The sequence below is a fragment of the Aspergillus versicolor genome (assembly GCF_001890125.1).
Source record: "Aspergillus versicolor CBS 583.65 unplaced genomic scaffold ASPVEscaffold_5, whole genome shotgun sequence".
NCBI classification, from domain to species: domain Eukaryota; kingdom Fungi; phylum Ascomycota; class Eurotiomycetes; order Eurotiales; family Aspergillaceae; genus Aspergillus; species Aspergillus versicolor.
The window spans coordinates 648488-666318 of record NW_024467528.1 but is presented as its reverse complement, the minus strand read 5'-3'; the positions used below and the strand labels follow the sequence as shown (position 1 = coordinate 666318).

Below are 17831 nucleotides of genomic sequence, written 5' to 3'. Positions count from 1 at the left end.
GAGTACAGAATAGAGATGGTATAATATAACAGTAGTTGAATAGATTAGCGATGGTGCAAGACAGAAATGGAGTGACATAGTCAGAGGAATTGTTGAAGTTATAAGAGATAATATGAGAGAGTTTAGGAGAAAAATGAGGCAGCGCAAACGGACAACTTGGTGAAAGAAATTCACCGTTCACTTCACTTTGCCCCTCCCATTTCCAACTTTATATTCACTTGTTAAATGAACCCACTCCCAATGGTAAGGTATGTAGCTCATTGTTCTGAAAGCTCGCCTGCATGTCCTTACCACATCAGAATACGGTACTGACATTTCTCCAGAAAGACGCTGAGAAGACTGTAGAACTCTCAACCCCCGAGATCGAGCTGAAACTCCTGTGACACTTGCATCTTGGCCGTCGAATTGAAGTCGGTCTACCGTGTGCAACCTGTGCTTGGGTTACCTTCGGACATGTCAGCGGCAGGGATTATAGATGTTATTCAAGGCAGATGACTCCTTCCCACTCCTTGCTCCCGCAGCCTTCACTATTTTTATTGGAGCCAACTGCGCGTGGTATTTCAGACGTGGTCATTCTAGAGTGTGCCTCTTCCTCCCGCAAGTGTGAGGGCCAAAAATGCCTCCATCCGGGAGCATATCAGGTGTGAACCCGCAATGCTAATATAGCGCAATGCAGGTATTCAAAGACAGCTTGTATCCAAAGTGATTGACTGTTTAGTCTCCCAGACAGGGGTGTTAGTATTATGTTAAAAGCTGGTCTAAAGAACTGAAAAATGTTCGGACAGTATTGATATATCTTAGAGAGCAGTAGTGGGGTAAGTAGAGGGTAGGCTCTCTCTTCAGCAGTACTGCTTCTAGAATTCCATGATATTTGTCTCTCGGTAAGTTTAACTATCCACTCGACACGACGGGTCATAGCCCGCCTCCTTCACTGTGCCATTGTTCCATTCAGCGGAAATTTTGCCTTCACCAACCATGGCGTTACAGCCCCTTGTAAGGGCCCCTTACAGAAAAACATCTCCACGGGAGATATTGCAAGGTCTTTTGCCTTCCAAGCTGGAACGTTTAGTCCCACCCGAGCCACGCACCTCGTAGATTGTCGACGCGTCGGGATACCGAAGTAATCTCACACCATCCCATAAGAAAGGGCCACTATGCTCAGAACTATCTAAGGAGGGCCAAATCCAACTTATATTTCTACTTTAAGATGGAATCTTCTTACTACCAGTCCTGAAAGTAAGATATATATTTTTATGTAGCATGGTCCAATAATAATGCGTCTTCGTCCATCGTCTGGCTGTCATGTGGAGTTGTGGGGGCAGCACTGAGGGACTGGCACACACTTCTCCATGTCAACAGGCCAGCATGAACACGGTCACGATAATCGAGCGGGGTTCGTGCTTGCAGCTTCGACATCATCCTTCCCATGTGCATTGTGACCCCAGAGCTTCCAGCGCAGGGTTTGATGACAATGCATTGTACTTTCGAATCTTCGATGGTCAAGCATCCGCCTTCTGCGATAGCTGATCGGCGATTACTCCACTACACACGCTTTCCCCACGCACTGAACCAGCCTGTTGGGGCAGACTCACAGTGCGTATACACCGTTCATGGAAAGCGAACATATACTGAGTTTTGGTCTGGGATAGAAGGATATGGATCGATAAGCTCGGTCGCTGACTGCCGAAGCCCATGCTGGCCGGGCCAAGACTTCTCGTTCCCTCCATCACTCTCTCCTTTTGGCTCACTGGTAAACGGGCGACTGCCAGTGTCCTCGAGGAATGCCGCCTTCCCTTTTTGCGACACTAGCATCGGTCCAGGTGAGATTAATATCTCGGCTTGCAGCTGTCTGGCTGCCCCTCCTGGCTCGGGAGGGATTCCCCCGCAGACGATGGCCAACTGGGACGGAAAAATTGTGACACCAGTCCTCGTAACGCCGTTTCTCTCGAAGAAATATTTAAGGCGTAATGGGGACTCGAGGTTTTTTCTCGTCAATCTTGTCTCCAGTGACGTGCAAATTCCCATACGCATTCACCTTCCCATCTCTTCCAAGCCCTTTGCTTGCTGGTGGAAATCGCCGGGGTTAATCAGCTGATTCCCCCCAAGACTGTCGTATTTGTCCACTCCGAGTCCGGGACTAGCAGGTCATGGATCTAACAGAAGCATTTGTGGGCTCTATTGACCAGGGCACTACCAGTACCCGGTTTCTGGTCTTTAATCGTGAGGGAGAACCCGTCGCATCACATCAGGTCGAGTTTACGCAAATATACCCAAACCCAGGGTAAGTAGCAGTTCATTCCCAGCTATCTCCTTGCGACATTGCGTACCAACGGGGTTGGCAGGTGGCATGAACATGACCCGCTTGAGCTTGTCTCTTCTGTGGAAACATGTGTCGAAGAAGCTGTCAAACAATTCGAGAGCAGTGGAAACGATCGGCAGTGCATTAAAGCGGTGGGTATCACCAATCAACGAGAGACCACAGTGGTTTGGGACTATGAAACGGGCGAGCCACTCTACAATGCAATCGTCTGGACGGATACCCGGTCACAAGCCGTTGTCGACGAGCTGAAACAGAAAACCGGGGCATCGCGACTGCAAGAAATCTGTGGCCTGGCGCTTTCCACCTACTCCTCGTCCTCCAAGCTTCTTTGGATGCTTTCAAACGTTCCCAAGGTTAGAGATTCATATGAGAAGGGCACACTGGCCTTCGGTACCGTTGATTCCTGGCTGGTCTATAGACTCAACGGCGGAAGCAGAGCCAATGTGTTTGTCTCTGACTCTACCAATGCATCGCGAACAATGTTCATGAACCTCAAAACTCTGAAGTATGACAACTTCCTATTAGATTTCTTCGGGATTAAAGGACGAGTGCATCTACCAAAAATTGTTCCTTCGTCAGATGCGACAGCCTATGGGGCACTTACCTCGGGGAGTCTGGCAGGTGTTCCCATCATGGGATGCTTAGGAGACCAGTCCTCAGCTCTTGTAGGACAAAAGGGTTTCTCTCCGGGATTGGCCAAAAATACATATGGCACAGGTTGCTTCCTATTGTACAATGTTGGAGACAAGCCGGTGATCTCCAAACATGGCCTACTCGCAACCATAGCATACCATTTCGACGGACGACCGGTTTACGCTCTTGAAGGGAGCATTGCAGTTGGCGGCTCAGGAGTGAAGTTCCTCCAAAATAACCTTGAGTTCTTCAAGGAATCTAAAGAGGTAAATGATCTAGCCCTAACCGTGGAAGACAATGGCGGCTGCGTTTTCGTCACCGCATTCAGCGGGCTCTACGCTCCATATTGGATCGATGATGCCAAAGGAACCATCTGTAAGCCGGAACTGACTGAGTCCCATCCCCATACGCTAACCTGGTTTGAAACCAGTTGGAATCACCCAATATACCCAAAAGGGCCATATCGCCCGAGCAACTCTCGAAGCCACCTGTTTCCAGACCAAGGCAATTCTCGACGCTATGGAGAAAGATAGTGGTCACGCGTTATCCGAGCTCGCCGTTGACGGCGGAATGAGCAACTCTGATCTTTCCATGCAGGTACAGAAGCTACCCAACTAGCACAACCCCAGCCCCACCTTCAATGCATATGCGCCAACCAATGCTAACCGCGCTCCTGTCTATAAACTTACAGATCCAAGCCGACCTCATCTCCATCCCTGTCTACCGGCCTAAAATGCGCGAAACCACCGCCCTTGGCGCTGCAATAGCCGCAGGCCTAGCTGTAGGGCTCTGGCGCAGCTTTGCCGAACTCCGCGATATCAACCGCGCCGGTGGCACCGTCTTCCGTCCGCAGATGAGCATCGATAAGAGTCGCGAGCAGTTTGACCTTTGGGAGAAGGCTGTCGGGATGTGTCAAGGTTGGGTCGGCGATAAACCACGTCCAGGCGACCAAGATACTACCCCAAAACAAACCAACGGGCACACAGTGGGTCTGACCAACGGCGGTAGCGGCGTTGTTGATGCAGCGTCCCCCACGGAGATCATTCCATCGACAAAGATGAATGGCGACATGGTGCTGTCCAAGGCGGCACCGTGGATTAATATCTCGGGGGACCTGGGAGACGCCGACGACCAGGATTTGTTCCTTGAGTTGAGGAAGCTGGAGATTTTACAGAGGCTGAAACGGCTGGGGAAGGTGAAAGTTACTTATCTTTGAGCATAGCTCAATCCTTGGTTGTACTCTGGCTAGGCTGTACGAATTTACGAATATAACGGTCATTTTTGGGTTGAGTAAGGATATTATATATCATAAACGCATTCAGTCATCCAGTTTAGGTACAGGAGTAAGAAATCTCGTAATATATACCTACCTAACCTCAGCCAACCGACAATCAAATAACGCCCTAACAGCGAAGCAACATAAGTATATATTTACCGTACTACTAAGCAGCCGCTTTCTCATTGCCCTCACCCTCCCTCTCAAAAACACAATTCAACTCCGTCGCCGGCGTAAGGGTAACCTCAAACCTCAATTTCGGATCCTCAACAACGCTCTTCCCCATCTCGGGAACCGCCTGGATCCGCTCAAAAGCCTGGAGAATCCTCACAACCGTGTATCCCATTTCAATAGTCGCAAACTGCTGCCCAATGCAAATGCGTGGGCCGCCGTTGAACGGGATAAAGTGCCACGGCTTAGGCTGCCATCCGGACAACCAGCGCTCGGGGATCCATTTCGCAGGATCGAAGTAGTTGGGCGAGCCTGGGGAGCCGTAGTTGTCTGGGCTTCGTTGCATGATCATCGTGGAGTAGATGACTCGGGATCCGGCCTTGACGGCGACGGGGGACATTCCGTCGGGGCCGCCGCCGCGTGGGAGGGTCGTATCCTTGAGCGAGAAGCGCACGTTGAAAGGGACGACGGGGTAGAGGCGCATGGCCTCGTGGAGGACAGCGTTGAGATATTTCATTTCCTTGAGGTCTGCGTAGGAGGGTTTGCGCGCGTCGGCGCCGAGGCCTAGGCGTGGGGCGATCTCCTCGCGGAGTTTGGCGACCACCTTGGGGTTGCGGGCTAGTTCAAAGAGGCAGAAGGAGAGGGTTGCGGCTGTTGTGTCGCGGCCGGCCAAGAGGATGGCGACGAGCTGATCGCGGAGGACGCGGCGGTCTCGGGTGAAACGGGCGAGCGCATGGAGGAAGGTGTCGTTCTTGGAGAGCTTCTGGTCCAATTCGGCGGGGGACATGGCGAGGACACGGTCAATGTATGGTTTGATGAAATCGTCCATCACTTTCAGTTGGCGTCGGAATTCCTTGCGCGAGAGAATGAATTTGAAAACACTAAGTAATTAGTATCACCCCCGTAACACGCTGGCTGAAGTAAACATACCCTAGTCGGAAGTACAGTGCCTGGCGGCGCTGCACGTAGCGGAAAGCCTCAGCAAACTCTGCCTCTGGGTTCTGCAAGCTGTCGGTTCCATTCCCAAGGAGGTAGTCGGTGGCAGCGTCCAGTGTGTAACGGAAGAAGAGAGACGTGACATCGACAACCTTAGACCCATTGTCTCCAGCCAACAAGGGAATGAGATGCTGAACATGCTTTTCAAAGATCTCTGTGTCCACAAGACGATCTCGCACAAACATGGGTCGGATAAGGTGTCGCGAGGCAGACCACTGCTCGCCATCGGTCACGAAGATGCTATCCCCAAGGAACTCACGCCAATCGCGGTGGAACGATTCGCCCTTGCCATAATCAGAAAACTGCCCAGTGAGCAAGGCCTTGATGTTTTCCGGGTCTCGAGTGAGTATAATACGAGTCGATACTCCAGCATCCAACTCCGCCGTTTTCTTATCTTCCACCAAAGGTGCACCCTTGGCGTTTTTCATCGCGGACATCCAGAACTCGAGGTCTCGGTCAGACTTGTTGGCCTGCATGGACTTGTGGATGAAGTCCATAGCTGATGGATTTTGTTAGCGCACCTCTCTCAAGGATTTGGAGAGGCTCAACACACCATATGGAAGCTTGAATTGGACTTTGGGAGCCCTGGCACCCAGTCGCGAAAGTTGCCATTGCACCTGGATCTTCCGCGCCAGACAGACGAAGAAGAAGGCACCGATGAAGTACAGGACCGCCTGTCCTGGCGTCAGGTCGTTGACGAGCTCCTCGATCATGGTTGGGTTGTCAAAACTGAATGAACCGGTGTTCAGCTTCAGACGGGAGGGCGGATTCCACTCTTCTTCAATGCCTCCAGGATTGCGGGGAACAGGGGAAATTCATCCACACGAAAAAAAACATGCTATCAGATCACTGAGTCATATGCGCTGACGGCAAAGACAATCTGAGAAACCGGCCATTCAGCGCTGGCACAATTGCAAAATAATTCGTTTGGCACATGTTGAGGATAGGCAGCTCCATACCCTATTTGGGAGTTCTTGCGAACCCCGCGTTGTCTTAGCGGCATGGAGGGCGCTCGGCGACCGGCTCCGAGGTAATAATGATATCAGTGGTATCATTTTGTTGCAACCAAGAGCGAGATGATCGAGGGAAAGGTTCTCTGGCCAGTGTTGCGAGGTAAAATATTGAGGACGGTCGGAGTTTCGGGAAAGAGTGTTGATGAAGTCGCACAAAGATCTCGTGCAGGCCCTCTCTGGCTGTCTTCTTGTCTCACAAAGATCAACATCAGCCGATCAATACTTTCAATCTGATTGGTCCTTGCGCTTGGGTTCTCATTGACATGAGTATATGCCGGGCATAAACTTTATGCGGGTTTATGCATAAGAAACTGATATTGCCTATTTGGTAACGAACGCCTCACGAAAATCCATTGATTGAGAATAAATCTGGCTCCGTGCTGGCTAGTTTAGAGAGCCCTATCATGGGAATACTCCCGGCCAGGTGAACCATCTGGCGCCTCTATGAGGCAAGGCAACTTGGTTCGGCTGGTAATTCAAGGTTATCCAGCAATTGACAGCTCTCCGGTGGCACAACCTTTGCACTCGAGTTCGCATCCCCAGTTTGCTCGAGCATCTCCGACTCCTTCATTCTCTCTTTTGCCTCCTTCTCTGATTTCTCTTTCTCCTTCTTCTCTTTCTCCTCCTGGGCCCGAGCTTCACGCTCCTTGCGCAACTGCTCCATCTTGGCCTCATGCTCGGCTCTGGCGTTCTGTGCCCAAACCGTCAACTTACCAGGGTTCCTTAGGCACCAGATAACGACATCTCGGGCGCTATAGGCATCCTCAAGACAATCGTGCCCTCTTCTACCTCCGGTCTGAGTGGCTCGATTAAGGAACTCCTTCGTGATCAACTTCAGCGCCCAGATCCGTCTGAGTGACACATCGGGGGCCAGGTTGAAAACCGCTTCACTCGATAAGATTGCAGAGTCCACAATTCTTGGGTGAATTATTCGAAGAACTCTGAGGTCGTTGTTGAGGCTGTGTCCAATAAGGACGGTGTTTGTGTCGGCGTACTTCCAAAGCGCTTGTTGAGCTGATTTCCATCCAGACAACGCCTGGCCAGCTCGTGTTGCCTCATTCATGGCCATCGGTGTAATTCCACTCACCCGTGTTCGCCAGTGGACAACTCTTTTCGTAGGTTGGACGTACTTATGGATAAGCACCTCTCCCGTGAAGAAGTCAACGGCACTAAAGAAGGCTACCTCATCCTGACCACCCATTACCTCAACCATCTCGCAGTCGAGAGCTATTGCTTTTCTTGTCTGGGATGATCCAGGGACTGACTGTGGCGTGTGAAAGAAACGGATGGGCTCTCGAGGTTTGTCTTTGGGGGGTTTGGACGAGCTCATCAAGGTCGTTTTGTCGGGTGGCTTGTTTTGGGGCGACGTCGCATCGAGTTGCTTCACTTCAGAGTTCTTATTCACCTTATCCTCAGGCGACTTCTCTTTTGTCGGCCTCTCTTTACGAGGCTTTCTTTCAGGGGGTTCAACTGTGAGTCTGTATCCCTGTGTCTTAAGGCGTGCAGATAAGTGGCATGCTGCTAAGAGTTTACCGTGAAGATTACCATGTTCCTCCTCTGAAAGGACCGTAAAATTTCGCTTATGAGTAGCAAGGTCCAGTCGAATGCCAGCATCTCTATCTCGTGCAGATCTGTGGCCAAGATGTTTGTCTCCGTTGGTGCTATTTTTCGAGGCCGTATAGTATCGGTTTACAATTGTCAGGTTCCGGCTATTCAACTTTTCGCGACGTTCATAGCCTTCCTGGTCATGGCCCAATGCAGCCTGGTGAGCGGCCAATGCTTCGGCGGAGTTGAAAGTTTTCGACCGGCACTGTGTGCATTTGAAAGTCAACTTAAATGGGCGTGCTGGAACAGAGTGCTTGGAGGAATCCATATCAAGGCAATGTAATACCAGTAATGATTCTTCAAATTATGGCTTGTTGCGACTTGTATAATGTGCTGTTCTCAGAAATATTCCTGGCTGGGATGAGAAGGTCGTGGGTGGGAGAGCGACTAAGCGTGCTTGCGTGTGAAAGCAGCCTCAGTGAAGGGGGAAACTACGCGTGAGATTCCTGCCGCCGCAGGAGAGAATAAGAAAGAGAAAAAAGGAATCCGAGAGGCAATCGAGAGAGATTTGAGGTTTCTAATAATATCTATCTGTTTGATACCCCGCCTGACTAGCTTTTACATGAGGAGCTTAGGGCCATGATATTTACGCTTCTCGACTTCCATCGAGTTGCTGCTGGTACCCGTCCGTTTCGGGAATCCATCAAACGAGACTGCATACGTGGCAACAGTGTGGGCAACCAGCTGTGAGGCCGAAATGTGTTAGTTTGTGTGACATGTAATATCAAGATAATCAAAACATACCTTGCTGTTGATCTCCCAAGCAGTGGCGTTGACATTTCCGAGGTCATCGCACAGTTGGTGATAGCAGGGGTCGTACCAATCGCCTGCGATGCCCCCAAACATCGCCTGTTCTTCCTTGGTCTTCACTCCCTCTGCGCCCGTCGCAATACCACCGCCAGGAATACCGTTCCGAATGAAGCCATCGTAATCACTCCTTCCATCGAACGGAATGTAGGTGAAGTTAAGTCCGTGGGAGGTGTAGAAATCGGTATAAAGATCACGCAGCTCCTCGGAACCCGCAGGGTTAACGGCATTGGTGGCATTGTAAACTTGATATGCGAAGTTGGGGGACGCCAGCATATCGTAATCCATGAAGAGGCGGATCTTCAAGTTTTCCTCCTCGCTGAGAACAGATACATAATAGTCTGAACCCAGCAGGCCCTCTTCCTCAGCCGCCCACCACGCGAAGCGTACGCAGTTGTTTACGCTATATTTGGTAAGTTGAGTGGCAATCTCCAAAAGGGTCAGAGTGCCAGAACCGTCGTCATTGATACCAGGTCCTTCCGCGACACTGTCACTATGACCTCCAAGCATTACACAATTCTGGGGGTCGCCTCCTTTCGTCTGCGCAATGATGTTGGTGGTCTCAATCGTGTCGACTGTCGCATCAATATAAGCAATCGAATCAACCCTCTTTCCCTCCTTCAGCTGCTGGACGAAGGGCGCGGCGTCGGTATCGGATATACCAAAGGTAGCAACGTGGTTTGGCGACGGAGTCCCCAGTGTTCCGCTCACCTCCCCTTGCTCGTTATTATAAACTACTGCGGCGATAGCCCCGGCCTTCCCGGCTAATTCTGATTTGGTGCCAAAAGGGCAAGTACCGCGTTTAATCAAGGCGATTGCACCAGAAAGGTCCGAGGGATAGTCGGCTTCCTCACATCCTTGGTTAGAGACAAGTTTCAGTGCGCCGTAGACGGGCTCTTTGTTCTTTGTTGGTGGAGTCAACCCCATAGGGCGAGCAGACGCTGGCACTTCATGCCCGATAACGAGACGAGACTCGAAAATGTTGCCCGAGACAGCGGGAAAAGACTGGTTTGCAACATCGTAGTAGTCGCCCAGCCCAACTATTGTCGAGTATATATAATCCAACGTTCCCAGATGTCCTGAATACTAATATATGAGTGCTTATAACTGACAAAACTCTAATGTTCAGACGTACCCTGGCTACCGATAACGCGAGTCGGGTGGTTGTATTCGTCTATTCCGCGCTCTGCGATGCTATACAAACTTTTGGCCCGATCGAGGAGGTTGCTGACGTCGATTTGGTCTTGTAACCCGGAGGAGCTCACCAGCTCTTTCTGTACATCACCGGCGAGGGTCTGTTGTTCGAGAGTCTCGGGGAGGGGAATCCCCAGGGCGGAAATGCCGCCGATCAGCCCCAGAGAGACTGCCACTGACCTCATCGGAATGACTACCACGGTCTAACAATATTGACAATAAAGATACTGGATAAGAATGAAGATGTTATGGATGGATCTCAAGGATTCAGGGGCAGTGAAGACGAGAGACGAGGTTATTGGATGGAGCTTAAGCAGAAGCTCAACCAGCGGACCGGATGACTCCAGCGACTCCGATCGGGCAGTTCGCGTGACAACTTGGCTCGGGAGTCCCTTTGCTTGGCGGTAACAATAACAAACAATACCGATATGAATATGAATAGGCGACCGGAGGGTGCTTGTAATGCTAGATAAACGACCTCTTCGGGGGATGCCGGAGAGATATATTGCAAAAGAATAAATTAAGATGGAAAACATTTCACCAGCCTCTCCATAAATTCGCAATGCAGGCCAAATATGTTGGTCGATGCACCTCTTTCGGACTTACGGTGTAACTTTTCGGCGGTGTTTTCTAGGATGCAACAATGACTTATGTGGCCCTCGTTATAGCAGCTCTGTCTAACTGTCCTTTCAGACCAAAAGGTGATGAGAGTCTGGCGGATAATCGATCTACGGACGACAAAGCTATGACGGGGCTGGAGGTTCTGGACCTTCCCGAATACGTCCGTGATAGGTATTACCTACATAACAGGCACCAGACTTTTGCCCAAATTTTTGTGTATACAAGTGTATACAGGTGTATACAATTAGTTGGTTGGTGTGAACTTGTTGTCTCTGCCCCTGGAGGTTGTTTACGGACCCTAGGCCTTGGTATTCTCTAATATATAGAAACGAGTCACGATGATGTCGATAGAACCGAGAAATGATCTTCCAATTATTTCCTAAAGACGGCCATATTTAGATGAAACATATGCACTCCAATACAATGGATAGTTAGCGGAAAGCTTTGTGGTTAAATTCAATTCAAAGGGTTTATGACCATGCTGAGAACTGGGTAATTAACAACGAATATATATCCCTTCTCCTGATGTTTTAAACAGCTAATGGAAATATTTTTAGCATAAGTTATTTTGGAGCCTCCCAGATTATTATTTTGGCAAAGCCATGGTTTAGAAACAGCGCTTTATTAAAGACTGCAACAACATGATTTGGGCCTCCAGTGGACAATGAATGGGTGGGAGGATTGGAAACATTGGATGAAAGGCGTGCAAGTGCATACCTTAGTAATCAGGAGCCTAAAATTCCAGCATTTTAACGCCACCGAGGTTGGATCACGTGCCGAATGCAGCTGGTGAGGATTCTTGGCGCATCTTTCATCATCCCCAAATTCGGGCTTTGACACGACAGACAACAATTCTTTATCACCTTCCACCCTTGCAGGCTCTTTGTGAATCTGCTCATTTATATCGGCTGTCGGGTCCTATTCCTGCAATTCAACACATAGGCAACGCAGGACTTTGCCCCCTATCTTCTCAAGACCTTTTTTTTTGCCTCTTATTATTGCATTTCCCCGATCTCCGCGCCGGCGCAAATCACCATGGCTACTGTTGCGGTTGGCTCTCCTTTAGCGGAGGCTCTGAGCAATGCTATTCAGCCAAAACTGGTTGAGATGGGGTGGAGCTCTGATAGCAGTGATTTGGCCTTGACGGAGTATGTCATCTTGATGCTCGTCAACGGCAAAACCCAGGATCAAATTGCAAGTGAACTTTCCAACGATCTTCTCGGACTCGGCGAGGGAGACACACAGGCGCTGGACTTCTCAAGGTGGCTCTTTGAGCAGGTCGAGACCCTCAACCAACAAATCAATGGCCAGACCGCGACGACGTCAAATGAGAACCCTCAAGCAATTCCCTCCTTTAATGATCAAGAGACCTCAACCCCTCTGGCGCAAGGGCCTGAAAATGGCATTCAGTCCTCTGATATGAACATGGGCGACGTAACGGGAGATGGAATGTATGTATCACCTTTCGAGTGTCATGTATATGCGCCTGGGACTGACGGATATTATAACAGACCGACCGGACCAAAATCCATGCGCGACGGTCGCCAAGGCAGCCGAGGTGGAAGGGGTAGGATGCTGAACCAAATCAACAGAAGTCTGGAGCGCGGGGATTCTGGTTTGCATCGCATTCGCGACCAGTCTGGCGGCGGCCGAATAAACACTCACGGTCGTGGCGGGATGAGGGGAGGACGTTTCAACCAGAACGGTAACGGACGAGCGTTTGGTGGACGACAAATGGGCGGCATGGGCATGAGCAACAATCCAATGGCCGGTGGTGCGGGTAATCTGATGAACATGAACCCGAACGACCAGATGCACCTAATGTCGCTCCTTGAAGAGCAAGCCAGGATGATGTCGCAATTGATGCCAGGCTTTGTCCCTCCAGCAATCAACCCAGCCTTCCAGCAAACTGGCGGCCAACGCTCGTTGTCTGACCGAGTCGAACGCCCTAGGGGTCCCCGTCAACAAGGAGGCTTCGGAAACCGAGCGGACTCGAAAAACATTGACACTGATATGGACACAAGTCCCGACCAGCAAACGCAAAATGGTGGCCAGGATGAAAACAACACTGACAATGTTTGTCACTTCAACCTTCGGTGTACGCGGAAAGATTGCCCCTTTGCGCATCAATCCCCCGCAGCCCCCGAAGGTACTCCGATCGACGTTTCGGACCCATGCTCCTATGGTGCGGCATGCAAAAATCGGAAATGTACTGGACGGCATCCCTCACCAGCTGTGAAATCGGCTCATCAGGCCGAAGAGCTTTGTCGATTCTTCCCTAATTGCACGAACCCCCACTGCCACTTCAAACACCCCTCTATGCCGCTTTGCCGCAACGGTGCCAATTGCACGGCCACCGACTGCAAATTCACACACATCGAGACTGCCTGCAAATTTAACCCTTGTCTCAATCCTACTTGTCCTTACAAGCACGCTGAAGGTCAACGAGGTTCGTTTTCCGATAAAGTCTGGACCGCAGACTCCGCGCAGGGCAAAGCACGTGTCAGCGAGCGGAAGTTTGTCAATGATGAGGGGTCTCCCGAGGAGCTGATCAAGCCTGAATCTACTGCGGACGGCTCTTCACAGGAGATCACGACCTCATGATTTGTTTCAAAATTCGATACTTCACGAACAGTTCTTCTTCGTGCCATTTAACGTGTATTATCTGCTCCTATATTTCGAGTCGAGGGTGATGGTCGGGTGATGGGCTAGGCGTTAGCAGTAGTTTCTTTTTTTAATAACTGATATCACTGGGAATGGTTGAGTGAGATGATATGCCTGTAAATAGAGTCTGGATCAAAATTTCAAGTGGAGCCGAAGACGTTGCTCTTCGTCGCATGATACTACTACGACCACTGTCTTTCCGTAGACAACTGAGACCAATTATCCTAGGTACAGCAGGGCTGCTGCTTGGGTAGTATATTGCTATGGCCCATTTTATCGCAGCATACACCGTAGGCTATTTGGAAGCTGGAGTTTTGTAATTTAGTGTATAATAACGGTAACATTACATCATCTCGGAGCATCTGCGGAGTCTGGAGAATCGGAGTTGCGTGACCTCTGAATCTCACTGCGTTAACCCAACCGCCAACTTTTGAAAAGCTCTCAATGACTCGAGCTCGTTATTTTTGCTGAGATGCGTCTTCCATATGCCTCTCGTCGTGCATTAAAAGACACCGGAGCACCATTGGCGTTGTTCTTCCGCAATGGTCCACGACGTTCGTTGCATGATCGCGCTCGCATGTTCGACGCCGCGGTCATAGGTGGTGGAATCACCGGTCTGACAGCAGCGTATCGACTTTCTCAAGACCCATTATGCTCCAAGATTACGCTCTACGAGAAGGCGCCCCGTGTGGGCGGCTGGCTCCAATCCGAAACAATCAACGTCGATGGGGGTCAGGTTGTCTTCGAGTATGGCCCCCGCACATTACGACTCAGCCCTTCCTCACTTCCACTCTTGGATTTGGTATGGCCACCCCCCTCCCGCGGGGTACTCTTTAAACGATTCAATTACAGCGCTGATGTCGAATGATTCCCATAGTTAGCCGACTTAGACTTAGAAGATGATATGCTCGTTACGTCGAAGGCGGCGCCCGCAGCCCGAAACCGCTATATCTACTATCCCGATCACCTTGTTCGCGTACCAGCGCCTCAGAAAGGTGCCAGTCCAATAACTCAGATTACATCACTATTGTCAACTCTATTGCGGGAACCCCTCTTTGAGACTTTGCTGTGGAGCTTCATTGCCGAGCCCTTTAAAGAACCTTTCACAGACATGCCTGAAGACGAGTCAGTTAAAGATTTCATATCGCGCCGGTGGAGTCCGGAAGTAGCGGACAATCTGGTTTCTAGCATGTACCATGGTATATTGGCTGGCGATATCGACAAACTAAGTGCGGAAGCGCTCTTTGGTTCGATTCGGCTTCATGAGAAAAAGGGGAAGAGTGTGCTCGTTGCGGCCATTGAAAACATGAGGGCTGGCAGAAAGTTTGTCGCCACAGACGACGCAATATCTGCGCTTATAATAGGCAAGAAAAAGCCGCTAGGATACATAAGCAGCCTGGAAGATCTTGCGCGAAGCGGCAGTACCTTAACTTTGAGACATGGTGTTGGCCAACTCGCAGACACTCTAGTCACGGCCCTGAAACGATCCAATAAAGTGCAAGTTTTGACAAATGCGAACGTGACAAGTATTCGCCAGAGTCCCCAGAACCCCAGGCTCACGGTATGTCAAAATAGAAGCTTGTCTGGACCAAGCATTTCTGTGTATCCAGCCTGATTGTATCTATAGGTTGATTGTGATGGTAAATCACACTGGCATGACCGTCTCATTGCCACCAACTCAGCACCTAGCCTTGCGACACAACTCCAATACAATGGTCGAGACAAGAACGCAAAGAAACCTACTCGCACAATCGATGCGCTGAAAGCGCACAACTACGCAGTGACTACTATGGTCGTCAACCTTTACTACCCGGATCCCGATCTGTTGCCTGTCAGAGGCTTCGGATACTTGATTCCCAAGACGATACCTTATGCTCAGAACCCCGAGAGAGCGCTAGGCGTGATCTTCGCGTCGGAATCTAGCGTGGGCCAGGATACAGCTCCTGGCACAAAACTTACGATCATGATGGGCGGCCATTATTGGGATGGCTGGAAGGAGTCGGATTACCCCGACCACGACACCGCGGTTGCGATGGCTCAATCCTTGCTCGAACGACACCTCGGCATTACAAACTCTCCTACTGTGGCCCGCTCTCGATTGCAGCGCGAGGCCATTCCACAGCCCACCGTTGGACATGTCGAGCGTATCAAGTACCTTTCACGTGCGATCAAGGATGAATTCGACCAGCGCGTCACTCTTGCTGGGGCTTGGTATACAATGGGCGGCACTGGCGTAGTGGACAGCGTCCGTCAGGCTTATCTCGCTGCAGCATACGGCGTCAGGCCTTTTAACCCTGACGAAACGCGCCCTGTACCTGCGCCAATGCACTGGGAACAGGAGGGCGGCATTATTACTGCTCACGATCGTGTGGTCGCTTTGGAAAATGTGACAAAATGAGCTTTGGTTCGTTGTAGTCGACGGCCTAATGCTTCAGGATAGTATTTGTATTAGAGAACATTATTATTGGAGCACGTAGTTTAGAAAGATAGCAAGCTCAAATATACCCCAGTCCGTCGTCTTCATCACTCTTATGTCAACTCAGCTTTCATTTGATTTTACGCCATAGATTATCCTTCTTGTGAAATAGAGCCTCTGTCGGCAAGAGCTCTGGGGAACTGGTGTGCTTCGTGATCTCGGGGGGTACTGGCTCAAACCATAGTACATATGAGCCACGTAGATGAAGCTGGAGTAGACAATGGTGGCTGCTCTGCGGTAGCCGCTGAGTCTCGTGTTATAGTTGGTCGCACAGACATCGATATAACTGCCGACTGCGGGCTTCGCGATTTGCCGTGACCATGAGACGAAAGTTGCCATGGTGTGGGATGAATATGGTTCCGCGTAGAAAACGTCGCCGAATGCCGAAGAAAATTCCTACTTCTCTGGTTTCTCCTCTTCACCATCTTTCTTTTCTCCGTTGGAATCAAACCCAAGCGAATCGAGTTGGCGAATCAGCTCCTGGATTTTGATCACCTTCTCTACCTGTTCCGGTAGCAAGGCCTCACCCTTGTTTTTCTTGTCTTTTAGGTCACGAGCCTGCTTGAGCTTCTTCTTCAAATTGCGAGCCTTTTTCTCCTGCTCTACTTCGGGGTCGACAGGAGTTGCGGAGGCCTCCGAGCCATCTAGTTGTTTTGCATCACCCCCAGATGGAGCCGCACGCCAGTTCTCGATCTGAGAAATATCCCTGCCATTCGGAGTATCTGTATCATCCTGCGTAGCCTTCGCCTTCTTCTTCGCTTCTCGTCGCTTGGCATTCTTGTTGCTGGCAGCGCTGGCGGGTTTTGTAGCGTCATTGTCCTTCAAGCTCTCAGCTCCGGGCACGGCTCCTGGTACACCCGATTTCCCGCGATTCTTCCAGGCCTCTGCAGCTCTGTTTTTGTACAATTCCACATCCTCCGGGGGACGGTACCCGGGCCGGACCTTGATCTCCTTGCGCTTCGAACCATCGGCTCTGACCGAGGATGGGATGTAGCGTTCTCCGGTGACTGAGTCGGTTGTGATTCCGGACTTAGTGACAGAGTTTGATGTGTTAGGCGACGCCATTGTTCGTTTTAAGGAGCGTCTGTAAGGGATCGGGGGAATTCGGCGATGCTTGAAAGGAAAAAAGTCGAGTGGGGTTTCAATGGGATCGTGGGATCGTGGTGTAAACGGGCGGACAGACTATCCTAACGGTTCTGAATAGTCCAAAAAATAGGCCAAGGTCGCGGTCGTCTGTGGCCGACCAGCAGGAGTTGACTCCAGCAGTCAAAAGTGTTATTATTCACCGGGATGTCATCCCACCAAAAGACGTAGTGTAATAATGCCGCATTCATGACCGAAATTATGTAATTATGCATGCATAACATTATGACCCGACTGGCCAATCAGCGAGTCGGCGATTCCCGCTGCTTTTCGTTCAAACCTCAAATCCGACAACCTCCCCGTCGCCCGTTCCGTCGTGAGCATCTGAGTCTCTTTGCGTCCCCGCATCCTCTCTCTTTATCTCTCGCTGCTTGTATCCGTCACAATGGCCGGCGCAGTAAGTTCTTTCACGAAATTACATACATCCGGGTTCAATGGCTAACCGCAGGGTCGCTGTTCTAGTTCGCTGCTTCTATCTACCAGCATGTCTCCCCTTTCCCCGTCCTCGGCGGATGATGTTGGTCGCTGTCTTGCTGGCTTTACTAACAGTCGAGTTTTCAACGACATATAGGACTCTGATCCGCCGGAATGCTGTCTACCTGACTTCCATCTTCGCCGGTGCTTTCGCATTCGAAGTGTGCGTGTCATAATCCTAAGCAACCTTTACGCCTTCGACGTTCTAACTATTTTCGCGAAACAGTGCTTTCGACACCTCCACCAACAGGCTGTGGGATACCTGGAACCGCGGCGTACGTGACAATATATGCACCCTTGTCGGACTGGCCAATGCTGACATTTCTGCTTCACCTCTAGCGTCAATGGAAGGACATCAAGCACCAATACCTCGGCGCTGCCGAGGAGGAGGATGACGATGAGTAAATATGGGCCCCAGAAGTTGAACACCGATTGAAA

General features: G+C 50.5%; 9 protein-coding genes across 9 annotated transcripts; 5 read left to right on the top strand and 4 right to left on the bottom strand.

The window, feature by feature from the left end:
- Positions 1 to 1051: 1051 nt before the first annotated feature.
- Positions 1052 to 2374, top strand: ASPVEDRAFT_666073 (uncharacterized protein). Its single transcript, XM_040815897.1, has one exon. The coding sequence runs from the start codon at positions 1427 to 1429 to the stop codon at positions 2093 to 2095; it is 669 nt and encodes a 222-aa protein (XP_040668041.1). The 5' UTR covers positions 1052 to 1426; the 3' UTR covers positions 2096 to 2374.
- Positions 2148 to 4169, top strand: ASPVEDRAFT_133176 (glycerol kinase; the record flags this gene model as incomplete). Its single annotated transcript, XM_040807002.1, has 4 exons — positions 2148 to 2281; positions 2343 to 3328; positions 3384 to 3550; positions 3645 to 4169. The coding sequence occupies 4 exons, from the start codon at positions 2148 to 2150 to the stop codon at positions 4167 to 4169; spliced, it is 1812 nt and encodes a 603-aa protein (XP_040668040.1).
- A 226-nt stretch (positions 4170 to 4395) lies between these two features.
- On the bottom strand, positions 4396 to 6109 carry ASPVEDRAFT_28879 (cytochrome P450; the record flags this gene model as incomplete). The annotated part of the gene is made up of 3 exons (XM_040810164.1): positions 4396 to 5281; positions 5331 to 5895; positions 5950 to 6109. 3 exons carry the CDS (start codon positions 6107 to 6109, stop codon positions 4396 to 4398), a joined length of 1611 nt encoding a protein of 536 aa, XP_040668039.1.
- Positions 6110 to 6851: 742 nt separating this feature from the next.
- Positions 6852 to 8282, bottom strand: ASPVEDRAFT_83785 (uncharacterized protein; the record flags this gene model as incomplete). Its single annotated transcript, XM_040817447.1, has 1 exon — positions 6852 to 8282. The coding sequence occupies one exon, from the start codon at positions 8280 to 8282 to the stop codon at positions 6852 to 6854; it is 1431 nt and encodes a 476-aa protein (XP_040668038.1).
- Positions 8283 to 8572: 290 nt separating this feature from the next.
- Positions 8573 to 10200, bottom strand: ASPVEDRAFT_83784 (uncharacterized protein; the record flags this gene model as incomplete). Its single annotated transcript, XM_040817446.1, has 3 exons — positions 8573 to 8698; positions 8759 to 9900; positions 9957 to 10200. 3 exons carry the CDS (start codon positions 10198 to 10200, stop codon positions 8573 to 8575), a joined length of 1512 nt encoding a protein of 503 aa, XP_040668037.1.
- Positions 10201 to 11469: 1269 nt separating this feature from the next.
- ASPVEDRAFT_192856 (mRNA-binding protein NAB2) lies at positions 11470 to 13539 on the top strand. The gene is made up of 2 exons (XM_040809125.1): positions 11470 to 12087; positions 12148 to 13539. Exons 1-2 carry the CDS (start codon positions 11672 to 11674, stop codon positions 13238 to 13240), a joined length of 1509 nt encoding a protein of 502 aa, XP_040668036.1. The 5' UTR covers positions 11470 to 11671; the 3' UTR covers positions 13241 to 13539.
- Positions 13540 to 13772: 233 nt separating this feature from the next.
- hem14 (oxygen-dependent protoporphyrinogen oxidase) lies at positions 13773 to 15698 on the top strand (the record flags this gene model as incomplete). The annotated part of the gene is made up of 3 exons (XM_040806819.1): positions 13773 to 14102; positions 14178 to 14861; positions 14928 to 15698. 3 exons carry the CDS (start codon positions 13773 to 13775, stop codon positions 15696 to 15698), a joined length of 1785 nt encoding a protein of 594 aa, XP_040668035.1.
- A 486-nt stretch (positions 15699 to 16184) lies between these two features.
- Positions 16185 to 16841, bottom strand: ASPVEDRAFT_117555 (putative RNA binding protein Pym; the record flags this gene model as incomplete). Its single annotated transcript, XM_040805627.1, has 1 exon — positions 16185 to 16841. A coding segment is annotated over one exon (657 nt), but the record flags the coding sequence as incomplete, so codon positions are not given.
- Positions 16842 to 17304: 463 nt separating this feature from the next.
- ASPVEDRAFT_150937 (cytochrome b-c1 complex subunit 9) lies at positions 17305 to 17828 on the top strand (the record flags this gene model as incomplete). Its single annotated transcript, XM_040808256.1, has 4 exons — positions 17305 to 17316; positions 17474 to 17556; positions 17620 to 17668; positions 17733 to 17828. The coding sequence occupies 4 exons, from the start codon at positions 17305 to 17307 to the stop codon at positions 17796 to 17798; spliced, it is 210 nt and encodes a 69-aa protein (XP_040668033.1). The 3' UTR covers positions 17799 to 17828.
- Positions 17829 to 17831: the final 3 nt, after the last annotated feature.